At 37.1% G+C, this 21,608-nt stretch overlaps 1 protein-coding gene across 1 annotated transcript in view; it reads right to left on the bottom strand.

Moving 5' to 3' along the window:
• Positions 1–6,513: 6,513 nt before the first annotated feature.
• The window catches only part of SIAH3 (siah E3 ubiquitin protein ligase family member 3), a 90,331-nt gene continuing 75,236 nt past the window's right edge, over positions 6,514–21,608 (bottom strand). Inside the window, exon 2 of the mRNA XM_074192588.1 lies at positions 6,514–7,197. Within this exon, the coding sequence (XP_074048689.1) occupies positions 6,514–7,197 (684 nt within the window). The remainder of the gene's footprint in view (positions 7,198–21,608) is intronic.

Raw genomic sequence — 21,608 nt, 5'->3', positions numbered from 1 at the left:
TTCCTTCACATTTTTCATTCTCTTGATATTCTGACCTTTGGTTTTCCAGATGAATTTTGTTGTTTTTCCAACGCTATAAAATAATTTTTGATAGTATGATAGGTTAATTTCTAAATAACAGAATTAATTTAAGTAGAATTGTCATTTTATTTTATATAGGTCAGCCTACCTACAAGCAACTAATTTCTCCAATTTTCTAGATCTGTGGGTGAAAAGTGTCTTATAATTGCATTCATAAAGTTCCTGGATTTGTCTTGGCAGTATATTCATAAGTATTTTATATTGTCTGTTGTTATTTTAAATGGAATTTCTCTCTGTATATTTTCCTGCTTGACTTTGCTGGTAATTTATAGAAAAACTGATTATTTCTGTAGGTTTATTTAATAGCCTACAACTTCATTAAATTTATTTCAACTACTTTTTTAGTTGATTCTCTAGGATTCTCTAAGTGTACCATGATATCATCTACTGAGTAATAGTTTTGTTTCATCATTGCATGCCCAGTTCAATGATCTGCTCTTTCTCTATTTTATTGATGTAAGCATCTAGATTGTCTCATCATTGGCATTATCTTCAATAAAATTACTTATTGTTTCTATGATTTATTTTTGACCTATGCATTTCTTAGGATTAGATTGCTTCATTTCCAATTAATTTTTATTCTATGTTTCTATGACCTTTTTTGAATATAATTTTTATTATATTATGGTTTGGAAAGGGTGCATTAAATTTTTGTACTTTTGGTTGTGAGATTTTTAATGACCTCATATATGGTCAATTTTTGTGAAGTTGTAAATGAGAAAAAGATATACTCCATTCTATTTCCTTTTAATTTATCTCTCATATCTAATTTTTCTAAAATTATGTTCATTTTATTAACTTATTTCTTATTTATGGGTAGATTTATTTAGTTCTTAAAGGAGAAAGGAGAACATTGAGGTTTCTTGCCAGTATAGTTTACTATTTATTTCCTCCTGTAACACATTTACTTTTCTCTAAGAAATTGGGTACTTTGTTATTTGGTGCAAATACATTTAGTATTGATATTACCTTATCTTCTATGATTCATTTTAGCAAAGCGTATTGCTTATTGTCTTTTTTTAGGTTTTTTCAAGGCAAATGGGGTTAAGTGGCTTGCCCAAGGACACACAGCTAGGTAATTATTAAGTGTCTGAGACCTAATTTGAACCCAGGTACTCCTGACTCCAAGGTGCTTTACCCACTGCCACCTAGCCGCCCCCACTTATTGTCTTTTAATTAGGTCTATTTTTACTTTTACTTAGCCTGAGATTGTGATTGCTATCACTGTCTTTTTTAAAAACTCAGCTGAAATATGAAAAATTCTTCTCCAATCCCTTATTTTTACTCTATATTTCTCTATTTTAAATACATTTCTTGTAATCAAAATATTGTTGAATTTTGATTTCTAATCCATTCTGCTATGCACTTCCCTTTTATAGATGAGTTCAACCCATTCACATAAAGTATTATGGTTAATAACTATTTCCTTCCTTGCCCCACTCCAGCCCCTACCTATTTTATCTTTCTTTCTCTCTCTTTATACCTGGTTTCTCCCCAAAAGTATGTTTTGCTTCTGACCACTGCTTCCCTTAATCTGCCTTCCCTTCTATAAGCACCCTTTTGTCCCCTTCTCCTCCTGCCTCCCTGTTGGGTAAGATCTGTTTTTATATCCAGCTATGTATGTGTTATAACCTCTTTGAATCAATTCAATGAGAGTGTTGTCCACTACCACTCCCTTTATGACTCATTTATGTGAGGAAATTTCCCCTGTTTTTCTTCTCCTTTCCCCATCATTCCCATTGAATCTCTCTCACTCCTTATTTTGTTTTTGAGATCATTATAGGCAGCTTACAATTATACCCTCTATTTGCACTCCTTCTTACTGCCCTAATGATGATAAAGTTCTTAGGAATGACAAGTAAGTATTTTCTTTCCATGTAGGAATGTAATGATGAGTATTATCTTCCCATATAGCAATGGTATTGAGTCCCTTATGATCTCTCTTTCATCTTTATTTTTTATGTTGTTTTTGAATCTTACATTTGAAAGTCAAATTTTCTATTCAGTCTTTTCATCAAAAATGCTTAGAAGTTATCTCTTTCATTAAATATCCATTTTCCCCCTGAAAGATTATACTCAGTTTTGTGGGGTGGGTAATTCTTGTTTGTAATACTAACTCTTTTGCCTTCTGGAATCTGATATTCCAAGATCTCTTGGGAAGCTGCTAAATCTTATGTGATCCTATCTGTGGCTCCATAATATTTGAATTATTTCCTTCTGGCTGCTTGCAATATTTTCTTCTTGACAAGGAGCTCTGGAATTTATTTGACTCAAATATTCCTTGGAGTTTTCTTTTTGGAATTTCTGTCAGATGGTGAATAATGGGTTCTTCCTATTTCTATTTTTGCCATCTGCTTCTAGGGTATTAGAGCACTTTTCCTTAATAATTTTTTTAAAATATGGTCTAAATACTTTTTAAAACCATGACTTTCAGGAAATTCAATAATTCTTGAATTATCTCTCCTTGATCTATGTTCCAAGTCAATTATTTTTCCAGTACAATATTTCACAATTTCTTCTGTTTTCTTTCATTCTTTTGACTTTGATTGTTTCTTGGAGTATCATGGAGTCATTACAATCTACTCACCCAATTTAAATTTTTAAGGAATTACTTTTTTTCAGTGAGTTTTGTACCTCTTTTTCCATTTAGCCATTTCTGCTTTAAAAGGGGATACTTTCTATAGCATTTTATACCTCTTTTACCAAGTTCTCTACATAATAATAATTTTTACCAAGATATTCTTTTCATATTTTTTTGCATAATTTTAATTTTTCCTCTAACTCTCTTTTTAAAAATCCTCCTTGTTCTCTGTCAAGAATTGCTGAACTTATATCCAATTCACTTTTTTCTTTGAGGCTTTGCTTGTAGTTGTTTTGCTATTGTGATCTTCTTCTGAGTTTGAGTTTTGATCTATGTCATCATTGAGCTTTTTATGGTCAGGTTCTTTTTCTATTTTTTGTCCCTTTTTCTGGTTTATTATTTGACTTTTAATTTTATGTTAAAGTTGGATTCTACTCATGCAGAGGTACTATCCAAAGCTTCAGGCTTTTTATGGTACTATTTTCAGAACTAGTTTGGGAAATCTGTTAAATTTTTCATACTTACAAGGAGGCATGATCCAAGAAGATGTGTGGTCACTGTTCTCTTGATCTGTATTCTGGTCTTTAAGCAGAAAGGGATCTTGATCCTTTGCAGTGGCAAGTACTAGCATTCCCCTTGGCCCTGGAACTCTGATCTGGTCCACTGCTCTCTTACAGTCTCTAGAAGTTAGTTCCTTTCTGCCTTAGAACTGAAATCAGGTCTATAGGCAATGTAATATAATCTTGAAACCAGTGCCAATAAAGCGTCTGCTGCAATCTATTTCTGACCAATTGTCCAATCCCTTTACTGTCAGTAGACTGAGAGCTCCCAAAGTTGCTGCTACTGCTGTTGCAGCTGCCTCCAAGGCCTACTCCTGCTACTATTGCTGCAACAGATTTTGTACTCCAGACTGTCCACTTCTCTGATGTCAAAGATGTCTTTTGCCCCTCTCCTAAACTGTCCTGATTGGAAAAACCCTGATGCTTTGTTGACTGCATTCTAGAAAGCTGTTTGGGGGGGAATGTTAGGAGAGTTCAGGTGAGTTCTTCCTTAAATTCTACCATCTTGGCTCTGTCTCCACTATTTAAATTCCTAATATGGTAAATGGTAATAAATTTAACCCCATAATTTTTAAGCTTGTAAAATAGTCTTGAATTCAAAAAGTTTGAGGACTGCCACTCTAGAGAAACCAGATCTTCACTGTTCCCTAAATAAGCTCTGTGATCTAGAGGTTTCTCCCCTGTCCCCAACGTGAGTCTGTTAAAATTTAACCTTTCTTCAAGAATTCTTGTTGGCTATGCTGTGAAGAGAATTCTTTTTAGCATATGAGTTGTACAAAATAGTTTCAAGGCTCTCTTTCAACCCTGAAATTCCAAGATTGAGCTGAAATGCCTTCTCTTCCATGAAACCTTCCTTGAACTTGACATTTAAAAGTCATCTCTCCCTCTGCTATGCTTTCCATATCTCTTTGTTTATAGCCATTCCATAAAACTAATAAATAATCTTTCTTTTTGAGTAATAATTTTTTGAATCTGTTCTCTCCCCTATTAGATGCCTTTGTTTTGTCCAAATCCCCACAGCAGTCCACAAACTTTGCTGCATGAAATAAATGTTTGTTAATCAAATTCAAATGTAAGAAGGGCTTTTACCTTCCCCAAAAGACCTTTTATTTATTTTACATATGCATATATATGTATATATACATATTTTGTATATAATGTTGCTTCCCCAATAATCTGTAAGCTCCTTGAGGGTAGCAAATATCTTTTTATCCTCAGTACTGAGCAAATAGTAGGCTCAATAAATTTTTGTTTATTTATTAATGAGGATGATATCTTCCCACCTAATCACTGATTTCTATGTCCACTGAAGACAAAGGAAATGGTTGTAAATGAAATCAAGGAAATATTTGGGTTGCGTTTTGGTGTGAACTCTTGACTTTCAAGGTAACAAAATACTAAACTTGGATCTAGAGGATGATGATATTTGTCCCTGGAGAACAGATGATTACCTGCTCTAAATGTTTCTGATTCAATGATCTTAAGGCAGGACCAAATGAATAATTGATGTTTCTTTCTAATTCTTCTATGACTCTTACTCCTAAACTCTTAAATAGTAGTTTCTGGAGTCACCTAAGTTGCCTTATATAATGTTCATCACCTATTTATGGATCAGAAGATGCCAATGCTATTTATATTTCCAGTATATATGCTTATATGCTGAATGGTAGTATCCATGGAATGTTTTAGTAAAATATGGATGAGAAAAATCTCTTGGAAAATTGTGAATTCTTCTAGGGCAGGAATCTGGTCTTCACCATCTCTGCGTTCTCTATCATAACCTTGACATTACTCAATCAATATTTACTACATTGTGCTGAATTAAAATATATGAAGGACTATTCATGAAGCAGATGCTTTTCAGTTGTCTGTAGAAGTCAAAACAGAGTATCCTTCCTTTTGAATATGGGTATTTCTCATTTATGACATAGGATCTATATATATATATATATATATACATATATATATATATATGTATATATATATATAGTACTCTGAATTTGATCTATTCAATATCATTATGGAGCTATAGGTTGCAAAGTTTTAAGAGTCAAGAGAAGGGCTGAATGGACTTCATAGCTGCATTATAAAGCAGACTATCTGTGTAAATAACTCCATTTCAGAGTAGAGGAGATATTTTCTTTACTTTCTTTTTTTGGCCTTTTTTTTGGCTTTCATTTTCTCATATTCAATGTCATAGTAAAGCCTTCTTAAAAATTACAGGACAAGGGAACATTCAGGAGGGCATTAAAAAAAGTCAGGTGTCTGGTTCAAGGGAAGATAAGATATCCTCTCATTTTGGGAAAAGAACTGGATTGTGAGTCAGAAAATTTGGGACCAAGTTCCAATTCTACTTACTACTCACTAACTGTGTGACTCTTAACTTTCTGGACTTGTCTCCTAACCTTAAAATTCATTCTTTCATAAAATGAGTGGGTTGGATAAGATAATGTCTAAGGTCCCTTTCAACTGTAAATTCCCATGAAAATGAAATACTAAAGTTAAATATGGGTAATAAATGAGATTTGGGATTTGAACTCAGGTCCTTTGCTTCAAAAGTTTGTGATCTTTCCAATGAACAACATCCTTAAAATGGAAGAAACCTATGAGAGCCTTTTGAAAATGGCACTTAGTATTAAATGTCCATTTGGAATCACAGGACTAGATATATAGGGAATTCATGTTACAGTTTCTATCACTGCCCCCTGATACTGTATATAGATGTTATCCTTATGATTAAGTGCTAATTAGGGATAGCCAGGTGTCTGAATCAACTAGACCTTCTTCCTTGTACTGAAAATGGGCACCCCAGATTTAGGCAGGTATGAAAGAGACAGAAGAAAGAAGTAGTTCTTCTAAGTCACCAAGCATCTTTCTAGTCGGTTTCATGGACTTACTGGGTTTTGTCCAAATACACAAGTGGTTTAATGAGCTTAGTTTTGTTTAATCACACCAGTATGCATATGCATGTGTCTGTAATATTGTGTGTGCATGGAAATGTATGGAGAGTCATGGTGAATAGAAATAACCATTCCAGTTAGATAGCTATCTTTAAAATACTACATAAAATTGCATCAATGAAACAGGAAATACATTACACTGAGACCTTAAATCACAAAATGTATACATAACATAATGCCCCTGGCAGACAAATACTTAATACCACAAAAGACCTGAGACCAAAATAAGAAGAAAAAAAGTCTTAGAGTTTTGACATCCAGAAATCATGGAGATGCAGCCACTGGTTTGATGTTCTTGGAGGCAGTAGTTGTGTGTCCATGTGCCTGTCTTTTAGATCTCAACTTCAGGGGTGTGGACCTTGCTTGCTGAAATTGCAATCCCAATTGCAAGACTGCCGTTGTCAGAGAAGAGCTGGGCCAGGGAGGTGTTCAGAACCAAGCAATCACCATCAGTGATGATAGAGTCCACACACTCCAGGACTGATCGAGGGGTGGCCTCCCACTTGAGGCGCCTTTGGTTCCTGTTGAGCTCTAGGCGGTAGGTGAAGCAGTCAGCCTGAGTAGGGGTCCCAATCAACATCATGGTAGCAAAGAACTGGGGGTGACCCTTGTATTTTTCTTGCTTCCTCAGCACCAATAGGAAGTGGTGGCCCAAGCAGGAATGCATGATGATCCAATCAGCTGGTGCAGGGAGGTTCATGTCTGTGGCCAGGAAGACGATCTCCGCTCCTTGGAGGATGTCAATTCTGTGGCTTTGTCTCAGGTGGGACAATACCACCTCCAGTTGACCTTCCCATTGACAGGAGAATAAAGGGCAGATGGAGAGGGGAAGTGGTGCTTCATGCAGCGCTGGTTCCTGATGATGAAGGTGGTGAGGGAGGGAGTGATGGTGACGGTGGTGATGGTGGCGTTGTTGTTGGTGGTGATGGCAGTGGTGATGGTGGATGTGATGGTGAGGATGGAAGCCAGTTGGTTCCGGCGTACTCTGTGTGACTGCACGCCTGCTGGACACATACTGCAAAGGAAAGAGAAACAAGTTCATGAAAAATGAAGCCTTCTTCCTAGAGTTAGGAATTTTGAGGGCAAGAGTTCTTAAAATTTTGTGTCATGGACCCCTTTGGGCAGTTAGGTGTTATAGTACACAGACTGCCAGGGCAAGAGTCAGAAATTTATATCTTCTTGAGTTTAAGTCTGGCCTCAGTTGCTAAATTGTGATCCTACATACATCATTTGACCCTCTATTTCTCAGTTTCCTCATCTGTAAAATGAACTGGAGAAGAAATAGCAAACCAGTCCAGTATCTTTGCCAAGAAAAACTGAAATGGGGTCACAAAAGGTAGACATGACTAACACAACTGAACAATATCAACCACAAAAATGGACCCCTTCTCAGAATTATGTGTTTATGTGCATAAAATAAAAATATTAACAGGGAATTAACAGGGAAATAAATTATATTGAAATATAATTATCTATTATATGCATATAATATACATGTACAAATATATATACATATATATATATGTATATATATATATATATATATATATATATAGTGCAAATAGACTCCTTATTAAGACCCTCTTGAGAACCCTATGGGAGGGGAAGAAATAACGTAAGTGAGAAGAACCATAGTCTGGGGTTTCTGTAAAAGAAGAGGAAAAACTCAATTATACAGCAACAATAAAGTAAAAGCATTAAGATTTATACTTTTAAAACAGAGTATATTGTGAATTTATGGCCCTTAGAGATCACTTCACAGTAGGAAATAGTAATTAAGCCTTTTTGATCCTTTAATTAGATGATATCATGAAAATTGGTCCTCCTCCTCCTCCTCCTCAGTCCCACTCACATGAACTCCAAACCTCCATTTAACTCTTCACTTCCCACTTGTCTTCATTTGGGCTTCATTGACTGATTTCTCCACTGTGCATCCCAAGTGGGGTACCTTCTCCTTCCTCTCCTTCCTTTTCATTCTTCTTTTGTGTATTCTCTCTTCCCCCATTAGACTGTGATATCCTGGAGGGCAGGAAATGTCTTTCTCCCCCTTCTTCAATATTTATATCCTCAGAACTTAGCACAGTGTTTGAAATATAGTTGGTATTTAATCAATGTTTATTGACAGTTACTCATTAGACTAAATGACTTCGGAGATTTTTCCATATCTGAGATTTTGTAATTCTGTGAAGTTATATTTCATTGACAAATTTGAATTTAAGATGCCAATGAAATATATGGGTAGATATGCCCTGTAAAATGTTGGAAATGGGGGTCTGGGGCTTGAAAGAGAGAAGACAGCGCTGCATGTAAAGATTTGATGGCTGTTTATGAAGAGGTAATGACTGAAATTATGGGAATAGAAACTTGCCAAGCTAGAAAATCTAGTGAGAGAATCAAGTAATCAGCCAACAAGTATTTATTATGCTTTCTAGATGACAGGCATTGAGCCAGTGTTGAGGATATAGAGAAAAAGCAAAAACGTTCCCTTCTGGAGCTTGCATCTTAAAGGAGAAAAGAACAAATCGGTGTTCCTCTCTCTTCATCAGTCCAGATTACTGACCTGATTATCCTCAATGTCATCAAAACTCTTGTATGCCTTATTATACATATGCTTTTAAAAAACTCACCATCATCCAGTTGACTCTATGACCATCCCTAGATTTAAAAAAGGTGATGTTTTCTTTCCTATTTAAAGATTGTACTAAAATAATTGCTAGCAATTATTCATCACATTAAGTTTACAGAGCATTTTACAAATTTAAATACTAACTCAATTGAACCTTACAACAATCCTAAGAAGTGGGTGATATTATTATCCCCATTTTATAGATGATGAATCTGAGACAGAGATTAAGTGACTTGTCCGGGAATATATATATACATACATATCACATATATGTATATGTATGTATGTAGACACAAAATGTCCAAAGCAGGATTTGAACTCAGTTCTTCCTGATTTCAAGTTTTTTACTCTATCTACTGTGCATTATTTAATATTATCTCTCCATATGGAAAATGCTAATACTAATGGTCTATAGTCCATTGCATACAGCACTCTGAAAATTAATATATTTTTCTGGATGGCTTAGTTGTGGCTGCTGTGCCCTGGTGGCACTTTTCAATTCTTCTACCTAGAATCACTATTCATTTGTTACTTTTTTATTAGAAAAAGCTACTTGATTAAATTTATGACTTGCTCAGGGTCACACAGCCAGCAAATGTCTATAACGTGATTTGAATTCAGATGTTCCTGACTCCACAGTTGGTACTTTATCCAAAGTGCCACCTAGCTGCCCCAACCCTCTGTTAGCCACCATCCTTTTGAAGGAAATCACATGTATGACCTTATTTTGAGGATAGGCTCATAAAATTTAGATATAGAATGAGCTTAAGAAATTATTTACTTGCCAGGAATATCTTCCATGGACTATTTTCATCTGTTTGTATGTTTGTAACTATTTTTTTTAGGGTTTTTTTGCAAGGCAAATGGGGTTAAGTGACTTGCCCAAGGCCACACAGCTAGGTAATTATTAAGTGTCTGAGACTGGATTTGAACCCAGGTACTCCTGACTCCAGGGCCAGTGCTTTATCCACTATGCCACCTAGCCACCCCCTTAAGAAATTATTTAATCCAATCCCCTCATAATATAGATGAAGAAACTGAGACCTAGAGAGGCAAAGGATCTTGCCCAACATCACATAGGAAATAGGATATAGTGAAAAGCAACAGAAAACCTGGGTTAAATTCTGATAAACAGTAGACCACTGTATGAAGTGAGGGAAATGTCCCTTTAGTTTTAAATCTATGGTTTTAGTAACTAGTAGAGTCCATATTCAAACCCAGGCCTTCTGACTGTGAATCCAGTATTCTGTCATCTCGCTGCGTTGATTCACTAGTATATGATGTTGTTTCTTGGAAAGTAGAGGGCTGGCAGAGATGCAGTTGAAGATCTACACTGGGAGTCAGAAACTTTGCATTATTGCTCCCACTTCTTTCATTTACAATCTGCCTGATTTTGGTCAATGTATTGAATTTCTCTGAGTCAGTTTCCTTATCTAACAAAATGGGGATCATAGGATTTCTTCCCTTCCCTTCTTTCCCCTTAGATTTGCTTTCCCTTGATCCCCTTGCCTTGCCTTGCCTTCTCTTCCTCTTGCCTTCCTTTCTCTTCCTACAGGTATTTTCATTGTTTTAGGATATCCCTGTTGAGGGAACTTCCTTTTCCTTTATATATTGACATTTTCTCTGCCACTTCTAACCCTAGAGAGTTTTCTGGTGCACTGAAAAGTTAAATAACCTCTCCAGGGTCATATAGACAATCTGTTTTCGAGACCAGACTTAAGCCTAACTCTTCCTGATTCTAAGGTTAGTTATCCACCCACCACATCTTGCCTATTCTACCTCAGTATCATATATTTGGATAATAATCCCTAAACTAACAACCTGATAATGAAGTGGACAGAATACAGGACTTAGGATCAGGAAAAATCTGAGTTTGAATCCCGTCTGAGTACTTATTAGCATTATGCCTGAGCAAGTTACTTAATCTCTATCTGCCTCAATTTTGTCATCTGCACAATGTAAATAATAATAGCACCTCCTCAGAATTGTGGTGAACATGAAAATGAAATACTATTTATAAAATGCTTTGTAAACTTTAATTGAGAGTAGAAGTTGTGGTGAGGTCCCAGAGAGGTATCAAACATGCAAGTATTATGAAAAATGTGTGATGCAAAGCAAATATGAGGCACTTCTATGAGTGCCTTGATTGGAGAGAGCTAGTGATGTTCAGCCTAATTAACTCCCTCCACAGACCTCTTGGTTCTTTCTTCCATATCTTGCTCTCTAAGCCTCTGGAGGCAGCAACCTTGGGATATGACATTTTTGTTTCTCCATCAAACCTCACAGAAAAGCTGCTAATGCCCTTGGTCTAGACTCCATGGTCACTGGCAGTGACCTGCAAAAGAAAAAAATTTGGGGTGTCTGACTTCAAAATTGATGTGTCTGTCATGGGGACTTTTGAAACTCAAGACAGGGATGAAGGATGAGGGTTGAGGAAAGCGGGAAATTTCTAATTCAAGGTGAAATAGCTACTGTTTCATTTCATTTGACCCTCATTGATTTAAAAGGGAAGAGTGGGGGGACCTTTGGTCCTGCAAGCTTTGGAGTGACTCTGACAGGCACAAAGAAGATTTCCCATTGGCCTGGAGGCAGTGGTACTGTATTTTAATTTAAACCAAGATCCTCTATGAACAACTATAATAACTTGCCTTAGCCTATGGTTCCTGATGGAAAGAATAATGAACACCTAACCCTGCTAACAGTGATTCATATACATTCCGGGAACCAGGGAACCTTTAATCCACCTAGACCTGCCTGCCCATTCTTTTGTCTCTCACTTTGATTGGGCTTTATTGCTTCTGGGTAGTATGTGGCCAAGTTTATAATCCCCAGAGCAGAGACTGAACCCAATGAGTATGCAAATCAACCAGGACATTATGAACTAATCAAGATTTCTACTCTTGCTGTGTGGCTATAGAAAGGATTATAAAATAATCAACTTGGTCTTCATTCTACATTTCTCTCCACTTCTCTCGATGAAAGATATGGTTAATTTAAACTATCTGTGGGTAAGCAGGTCATTGGGATGTTGACTGGGAGAAAGTGTTTTTTAATCGCTGCAATGTTAATCTGAAATGTTAATGGTTTCGGAAAATGAATTCTCATCTTCCTATCTAATACAGTGGATGTGTGAGTAATTACTTTCCCTCACTAAACTGTTAATGCAACATTAGTGATTACACTAATTAAAACTAATGAACTCTTATACACTGATAAACCCCTCAGTCAGTCAAGAGGGGGAGAACAGTTCTTACAGCAGTGATATTTAACTTCTCTCTTGGACGATGGATCTTAAATTAACCTTTAGAATAATGCTCGAGATTGGGTTTAGAAATGGGAAGCTTTAGAGACCTGGTATAATTCTTTCTCAGAGATTAACAGCATCCATGGGGCCATTTCCAACATCAGTGTAATTGAATTTGAAAATGCATTTGCTAATATGATAAACTATACTGGTATGAGGTATAATGGCCATGCTGTGGGATCTCAGGTCAGGTAGGAAAGAGCTTGTCTTTTGTACATATCCCATGATGCTCCTTTTCTTATGACTTTCTTTCTCCTTGGAGGTCAGGAATCTGATTTACAGGATTTTATTTCCCTCGAAAGTCCTTTCTTCCCAGAATATTACGGTGATAATCCACTTCAACAGGAAAAGGATTTTATACTCAATTCTAAATTACTGCTGCTTATACATTTTTGATTTACACTTACTTGTGACCTCATTAATCAGTATTAATTAAAAAAGGGCTCCCTAGTACCAGAAGAAGAACAAGGGTGCCATACTTCTCATTTCACTTGGGGAGAAAGAGGCAAAAGAGCCAACCTAGGAATCAATTAATCACTCGGAGTTAGAAGCTGAAGTAGACCATCAGTGGTGGGGCAGCCCTCTCCCCAGCTTCCTCTGCCACTGGAATACCAGATTTCTTAAATCAAGTTCTCTGGAATCACTAGATGACCATTTTAACTAATCTCCCACTATGATAAAGGAAATGCTCTAAATAGGAATTAACTCAAAATCTTTTCTAGCTTCCTCAAACCTTTCATTATTGCCAATTGTATTTTACCTCTCCAATGCATTGATCATGTGTTATTGTGTGAGATAGTAATCTATATTTGTATAACATCCCCTTCCTAGACTGGAAGCTCCATGAGGACAAAATTTTACCTTGCCTAAACTTTATAACTTCCCCAGTATTCTGCACAAAGTCTGCTCTTCACAAATGTTTTTTTAAATTAATTGATTAATTGAAAATTGGAAGTTTCATTTATAGAATGATAATCAAGTGGGTGGGCTCCATGGGCAAATGCCTAATATGTGGTTGGTGATGATGGTCTGGGTTCAGACAAAGACGAAGTTGCAAAACTCTTATCTATTCATTATGCAGAATAGGAGGTTCATAGCTGATGACTTCCATCTTAGTTAAGAGTGGAACCATCTGATGAGAGAGAGCTGAAGTTAAGGGATTAAAGAGATAGAAAAAGTCCCTACCTCTTTGGGGGCTTATATATTACAGGCATATGATTTGAACAAGTGTACAGCTAAACTTTTGTAATGATGAGCTATGAATGATCTCATATGAATAATCCAAATCAAATTACTAACCTCAAGGAGGAAGGCAGGATGGGAAGGAGAAAATTTGGAACTCCAAAAATTTTTAATTATTGTTTAAAAAATTTTGTACATGTAATTGGTAAATGTTTAATAAAATAAAAATAATTTAAAAAAACAATGAAACATGAATAAATGGTTCTTCTTTACTTTTTTTTGACAGTCTTAAGAAGGTATCTTTTTTGATACAAGGGATACTCCTTGGTTATCTCATCCTAGGATTTGGAGAACAAGTTCATATTCATCTTCTTTGGATTCAACATATCTAAAATGAAGCCCAATTCTTTCCAAGTCTAAATTTACCCCATAATCAAACTTCTCTATTTCTCTTAAAGGGCACCATCATTTTTCTAGGCATTAGAATCATTTTCCACTTTGCCTTTGCCCTCGATATCTAATCTTGTGCCATGTTTCATTGACTACCTCTTCAACATCTCTCCTTTCATAGGAACACTATCATGTTTCAGATGCTTATCACTTCTTGCTTCTTGCCTTGCCTTGTAAAACTTTCTAATTCTTCTCTTGGTTTCTAGTCTTTTCTCCTCTTTAATATACTCTTCATACACCTGCCAAATTAAACTTCCTATGTGTTTGCATGACTATGCCATTTGCCTGCCTAAGGAATAATGGCTCTCTATTGCCTCTAGGATAAAACATAAGATCCTCACCTTGTCTTTTAAAATCCTTCATTATGTAGCTTGCCATTTTTCAAAGTTATCTCCTGTCTCTCTGTTTTTGCAGAGACTGTTCCCTTTCCTAGAAAACAATTCTTCTTCACTGACTCCTCTTAGATTTCTTAGTTATTTTTAAATTTCAGCTCATGTGCTACTTGGTAGGAAGTCTTTCCTATTCCCCAATGCCAAGGAGCTTGACTTTTGTTCCCAACTGGATGATGAGCATCATGCTAGAGATAGCTCAGAGCTCTGCTCCACTTCCACTTTTGGGTCCACTACCTTATCCCAATAGTCTTTGGATAGGGATATGGACACATATTACATGGATAAGCAAGGAATCACCAACAAAAATACTTCTGATAAGATGGTAGACCTTGTCATTTACCCTACCATTACATTCTTACAGAGTATCTATCCCTCTTACGTTTTGCCTTATGACCTATTCTACCCCAAAGACTCTTTGTTATTCATCTTGCATACTAAGGCCACTTGGCCATTCCATCTGCCTTGAAACTGCATCCCTTCATGTGTTATCTACACTAACTAGAAGGTAAGCTACTTGAAAGAAGCTACCTGCTCTTCTCTCTGAAACACTGGGCAGAATTCTTGAAATACAGTAAGCATTTAATAAATGCTTTTCTATTCCATCCCATAAGCAAGTCATTTTACTTCTCTATGCCTTAGATGTTTCTTCAGAAAAATAAAGAGAACTCAGGTCCCTTCTCGAGTCACTGAATTCCCTTTGGGATGTATCCTGAAAAGATAATACCTAATGTGAAAAAGCCAAAACTAGACCTGGAAAATTTATGAAGCTAGTTCAATTCATTAAGTGCCTGCTTGGTTCCTAGAACCCTGCTAAGGTGGAGGATACAAAGACAAACATGAAACATCTTTAATGACACCAGCCTTTCCTTCCTACTCCCCTTCTCTTTGTTCTGCCACTCTGATGGTCCTAAGACCTTGTTCTCTCTCTATTCCCCCTAGCAAAATCTACATTCTGGAAAGGCTCTGTTATCAGTCATTTCATCATAGATTTAAAACTGGAAAGGACTTTATAAATCATCTAATTGAATTCCCTCATTTTGCAAATGAGGAAATGAAGCTCAAAGAGGTCAAGTGACTTGTCCATAGCCATATAGGTAATAAGTATTAGAGGCAGGAGATGAACTCTTCCTGACTCCAGTGTCACACTGCCTCTTGGGCATTTATGCCTTGGTCAAAACTGGTTTGTATGCTGCTGCTGCTGCTGCTTCCCAGGATATTTGCTTTATCCTAATTATGGAATAAAAATAGTTGGCAAGTTCTCCTAAATCCTTACCATTTCAGGGAAAGTAGCAAGTAGATTTTCAGCTCCAACTTATTAAGGATTTAAAAAAATCCCTTCCTCATCAATAGGAAACCTTGCCAAGGCTGGTATTGATTGTGCAAGCATAGCTAGCTCACAGTTTTTCCCACACCAGTTTCCTGGGAAGTCACTTTCACCAGCTCTATTTTAATAGCCCGCATATGATTGCCTGGTGAATCTAAATCCCAAGAGATGCTGGTGCTGGGTTGCAGCCAAATAATAAGAAAAAAAGAGGATGAGTGGAAGTGGTGATAAAAAAGGCTTCATTTTTTCAGTGGTCAAAGCAAAAGTCAAATTAGAAGGTGGATCTTGTGTTTGTTTGCTCTCTGTTCTTAGTCAAGTCATACCTGGTACCGAGAAGATACCTTCAGGCAGACAGACCTTGCAGAGTTTGAAGTCCTGAAAGGCTATTTTTTGGGTGGATGCAGTGTTGACTGCAAAAATACTTCCTCTGGGTGGTGTTTCATGGAAATCACCTGGTTTTAAGGAAAACTTAAAGGAGAGTAAAATCAAAGGTGATTTACTAGATGTGAACTTTTCTGCAGAAGTAATGCTATAGTGGACAGAAATCTGCACTCAAGCCAGGACCAGAGCTGAAGTCCTACACAGAACACTTAGTACCTGGGTCACCTTGGTCAAATTATTTCACCTCCATCTGCTTCAGTTTTCACATTTGTAAAATGAGGGGGTTGGGATCTTTGGACTCCAAGTTCCACTCCAGTTTTAAATCTATGACTTTCTCCATATCAACCCCCTCAGGAAGAGTGTACCAATCTCTCCTGTGATTAGTTGTTAATAAGACATGATAGAGTGGGAAAGAAGTGGATTAAGAGGTACTGAACCCTGGTATGTGTTTCTGAATCATGGTTTCTTCATACATGACTCTTAAGGTTGTAGTTTTAAGTAGTTTTAGTAAGGGAGAGGGGAGATAAATTGTAAAGCAACATCACAGGAGCTTTTATTATTGAAAATTTCTATAGATTCAAACTGAGAAAATGAAACATTTAGACAATACACATACATATATGGATGCGAGATACATTAATATATGTAATATATACATGCAAATATATTACATGTATATCTACATATATGTAGGGATTTGTATATTTATGGGCATATAGATAGGAAAGGATCTTAGGAGGCCATCTCATCCAACTGAGGCAGGATCTGAATATAATCCTCTGCCTCTAGCCCAAATGATTTTGCATGATACTAACCATCTTCTGCAAAGGATAATCTATTTTCCCTGAGAGTAGAGGACAAAAAATATTTGTCCTATTGCCTTGCCTAAGGGTTATTTTCATGCTATCTTCTTCTGGTTAGAAGATGCCTCCCAGGGCCAACCCTATGCATCAGTTGAATTCAACAAACATTTATCAAGGACCTACCATAGGCAAGATCCCAGCTAAGTGTTGGAGAGATGAAAATAATTTCTGCCCTCAAGAAGCTAATTGTCTCTTGGGATTCAAAAGTAAAAAGGTTCAAGGAAGAAGAGCATTCTCTACCTGAAAGAATCAGGGAAGGCTTTCCTTAGGATCATGGGATAGTTCCAGAGCCGAAAAGAACCTCAATGGACATTTTAAAGTTAAGGAAACTGCAACCCATGGTGGCTAGGGGATTCAACAAGGTCTCACAGGTGGAAAAATATGGCAGCTGGATCAGGGCTTTATAGGCCCTAGGGAATAGGGGCAAGATTCAAATTCTAGTTTTCTGACACTCAATTCTTTCTTCCACATTTTGTCAGTCCTAAAGTGATATGTAAATGGAAGGTATTATAGTTGTTTATTGGTCTCTGACTTAGCTCCATTGGTTACTCATGTTGTTTAAGGAGACCTAAACTGGGCAATTAATCTCTCTCTGGGTCAGCCAGCTGTGCTAGCTTTCAAATTCTCAGAAATTATCTCTAATCATCCCTTCCCTGCTTTCTCACTCTCTAATAAATCCCTGCCATTGACCACAAGGAGAAGTGGACACACTTGCAGATGACTGACTCTTTACTAACGATACTGTTGAAAACCATCTCAAAATATATGCAAGGGGGAGGGAGGGAGAGCAATAAAACATCTTGTTTGAAAAAATGGTACTTTGGGTGGGCTATGTATGTATTGAAATTTTAATTATTATTTATTAAATACCTACTGTGTTCAGAGTTCTCTAATCTGTGCTACAGGTTCTAGGGGAATAGAACTTAGAACACTCAAGGTCTCTACCATAATGAAGTTTACGATCCATTAGATGTGATTGTTGTTTGTCTATGCATCTTGTGTCACATACTTTAGATACAAACTCCCAAGGATCAGAGATCAAGTTTTCCTTTCTGTTCTGAATCCCTTAGGACTGTTTGTACCATACCAAGGAGCACTTCATTGTACAGCAAATAGGTTCAAAGAACTCCTTCATGCCTCAATTCCTTTTTCTTTCATTGTAAGGAGAAATGAGGGAGTCAGAAGGATGCATACACTGATTTAAAAAAAAAGAACCTACTTTCCCAAAAATGCCCCAAAAGAATTAGATGGGATTGCTGTGTGGCAGGGCCTTCCATGTGGGATTGGGGCTAATGTCTAGGAGGTGAAGAGCAAGGCAAAGGTGATCTTCAGGAACTAGAGGTCCTACTCAAATGGCAAAGACAAGAAGCATCTGAGGCAAACTGGGAACTAACAACAAAAGTCAAAGAACCAGAGCCAATGGTGGACCACCACCATGGAGGACACAAGGAACAGCTGACACTGAACTAGTCTCAGAGCCACTTAATACTTGAGTGATCGATCCCTACTAGTGTCATGAGTCTATGACTATGAACTGAACGATGAGGATGAAACCTAGGTTCAAACCTTTCTTTGCATATCCTGTAATAAAGTATAAATATAAAACTTGGTAGCCTCTCTTGCTTGCAGAAAGGGAAAGCAAATGTTGTTTGTTATGGAGAGCTAAAAGTGAACCAAATTCTGATATTTCCAAGAGACTCCTCTGTGGATGAGGAGCAAATAGAACCATTTTTGTTTTTGTTTAGTCATTCAGTTGTGTCCAACTCTTTGAGACTCCTTGAACCACAGCATACCAGGCTCTTCTATTGTCCACTAAACCCTGAAGTCTGTCCAAGCTCCTGCTCATTGCTTCCATGACACTACCCATCTCATCCTCTGCCATTCCCTTTTCCTTTTGCCTTCCATCTTTCCCAATATTAGGGTTTTTTAAAATTCCATTTTCTCATTATGTTGCTTAGGTCTTTAAACTTCAGTATTGAACTTCCACTGACTAGTCTGAATTAATTTCTTAAAAAGAACATGAGTCGAGGTAGCTAGATGGTGCAGTGGATAGAGCACCAACCCTGGAATCAGGAGTACCTGAGTTCAAATCTGGCCTCAGACACTTAATAATTACCTAGCTGTGTAGTCTTGGGCAAGCCACGTAACCCCATTTCCTTGCAAAAACCAAAAAAAAGGAATGAGTCATAGAGGATAGTAATTCTAGAAAAGCCTTTAAGATTGAAATGTGATCTATGTAGACCTAGAGCTCAGGACATGGGTTACAAGTGTACATTGCCTTGTACAACACTTGATGTGTTGTTCTTTGACAATTTGTTACCAAACTAGATTAGTCTCCTTGAAGCAGAAATATTATGTCCCATTTAGTCTCTGCTCCCCACTCTCAGTGGCACAGCTCTGGACACATGGTAAAATCACTTGTTTGATAATTTATTTACAGTGTTCAGAACTCTGTTTGCCTGGGAGGGTTTTCTGCTTTCCTCATATTCCCTTGCTACCAAGATTCCGAACTTAAGCTTTTCCTCTACATCTCTGCCACTTCTATCTCTCAATATGAGCATCTCTCTGTCTGTCTCTCTCTCTGTCTCTCTGTCTGTGTGTGTGTGTGTGTGTGTGTGTATGCGTGTGCGCATATGCGTGCGTGAGTAGCTACTACATAAAGACATGATGTAGACCAATCAGGGTTCCCTCAGAAGAAAGACATTTTGACAGTTCTCCACAAAACAGTCCCAGGGACTAGGAGTTTCAAACAACAATAACAAAACTACTACTACCACTACCACTACCACTACTACTACCATCACCACCTCCACCACTACTACTATCATTGCTACCACCTCCACTACTATCACTACTATTACTACCACCATTACTACCTTTACAAAATAGCCCTTGGCTGTTACAAAGAGCTTTGTATGCATTATCTCATATGAGCTTTACAAATACTATATTATTGTTAATATATACTATAAATATTGTATTTTTAGTATTCCCTTCCATCCCTACTATCCCCCCCACCTCCTTTTTTTAAGTCCAGGCTTGATCAGCAATCAATGTGGAAACTGACTCTACTGAAAAGATGAGGAATTTGTTCCAACTTATTGTCTAACAGTGTAACTGGAAGAACTGAATGAGTATCTTGAATTCAGGTCTTCCTGACTTTGAGGGTCATTTTTTTTATCCAATATTCAAGAATTAGTTTCACCATCATTTTACAGATGAGAAAAAATAAGGATAATAAGAATAGCACTTAATATTTACAAAACATTTTATAAATAGTATTTCATTAGATCCTTGTAACAACCCAGGGAAGTAGGTGCTATTATTAATTTTATTTTGCAGATGAGGAAACTGAGGCAGACAACAGTAGAGTGACTTGTTCAGAGTTATATAGATAAGTGTGAGAGGCCATATCTGAGCCTTCTTAAGCCCAGATTCTAGCTCTTTATCTTTGTTTTTGTTTTTGCAAGGCAATGGGGTTAAGCGATTTATCCAAGGTCACACAGCTAGGTAATTATTAAGTGTCTGAGACTGGATTTGAACCCAGGTATTCCTGACTCCAGGGCCGGTGCTCTATCCACTGTGCCACCAAGCTAATCCCCCAGCTCTCTATCTAACTGGCACTAGATTAGAGAATTTGAATGATTGACCCAAGGTAACTAAGAAAAGATAGGGCTAGACTTTGTTCTCAAATGTCAAGATGAGAGTCTCTCCTTGTATCTTCAAGGAGGGTGACCTTGTTTAAATCATTTCCTGGGAGTCAGTATAAAACAAGGTAGGGAAGATGGGGGCAGGGGATAGTTGTAAGTGGTCTCCTTGGTCCCTTTCTCCTCTAAATCTATGATCCTATCATCTCTGGTTCAGATAAATAAGCAAGTTTCGTTCTCTGAAATTGAAACAAAAATGCTTCAAGGGTAGAGAATTCATTCCAGGGAGACATTAACAATTCCATTTTTCTTTATAGGAGATGCCTGGAAACATCAATTTGACTAACAGAATATTGCCTCTTATTATTTATCCACCTTTTATGCATCTATCAATGAGTCTAAAAAATATACAAGTGTACCTTCACTGATTCAATCCAAGAAATCTCATCTATTAAATTGACCCATATCCTTCTTCAACCTTCTCTCTACTGGGGGCCATCTCTGACTCCCAATTTGCATCTAACAAAGGGCCAGGTCCCTACTTTCGTGATTCATTTTCTATTCGTTCCCGTCTAGGTAAGTTCTACTGCTATTTATTTGAGAGCTGTTAGCTTCCAGTTCTACTATTTGAGAGACCATAGCTTCCGCTCCTTTTAATCTTTGGTTATTTTTCATCTGCTAGGTATGGGGCATGCAAATGAGTTTTATGAATCTTAAAGATGAAAAATTCCCCCACCCCAAAGGCAACTTTTTGTAGAACATCCGATTTTCTTTTCTGAAATTGCTAAATGAAACCTTAGGCTTATGTGAGTAATTTTGAGTTAAAATGTAATTACCTGAAGCCCTATTAATTATGAATATATCTGTAAGATTATTTGAGGACTGGCCCTTAGACTGCTAAAGACTAGTGTATATAGAGTTGCTGTTTTTTCTCTGTCTATTACAAACCAAAAGTCAATTTTCAAAAAGTTCATTTAGTAAGTCTTGTGTATGCAGCAGGAGCTGGAAATAGAATTCTTGAATCTCAGAATTGGAAGGAATGAGCCCATGTCCTCAACTGTGTATATCCATGAGGCACTTTGAAAAAATATTTGTAGATGTGAATGTATAAATCTTAAGAATAGACAACCGCTAGCCTTATACCATGGCATATAGGTGGTGGTATGATTTGAGTGGTGATAGAAAGGCCATCCTACCCAAATATACCTCACCTTTACCCTCTAAACCAGATCCTGTGTGTGTGTGTGTGTATGTATA

The sequence above is a fragment of the Macrotis lagotis genome, chromosome 6, assembly GCF_037893015.1.
Source record: "Macrotis lagotis isolate mMagLag1 chromosome 6, bilby.v1.9.chrom.fasta, whole genome shotgun sequence".
Classification (NCBI taxonomy): domain Eukaryota; kingdom Metazoa; phylum Chordata; class Mammalia; order Peramelemorphia; family Peramelidae; genus Macrotis; species Macrotis lagotis.
The sequence above is the reverse complement of the archived record's forward strand: the minus strand, read 5'-3'. Positions and strand labels throughout refer to the sequence as shown.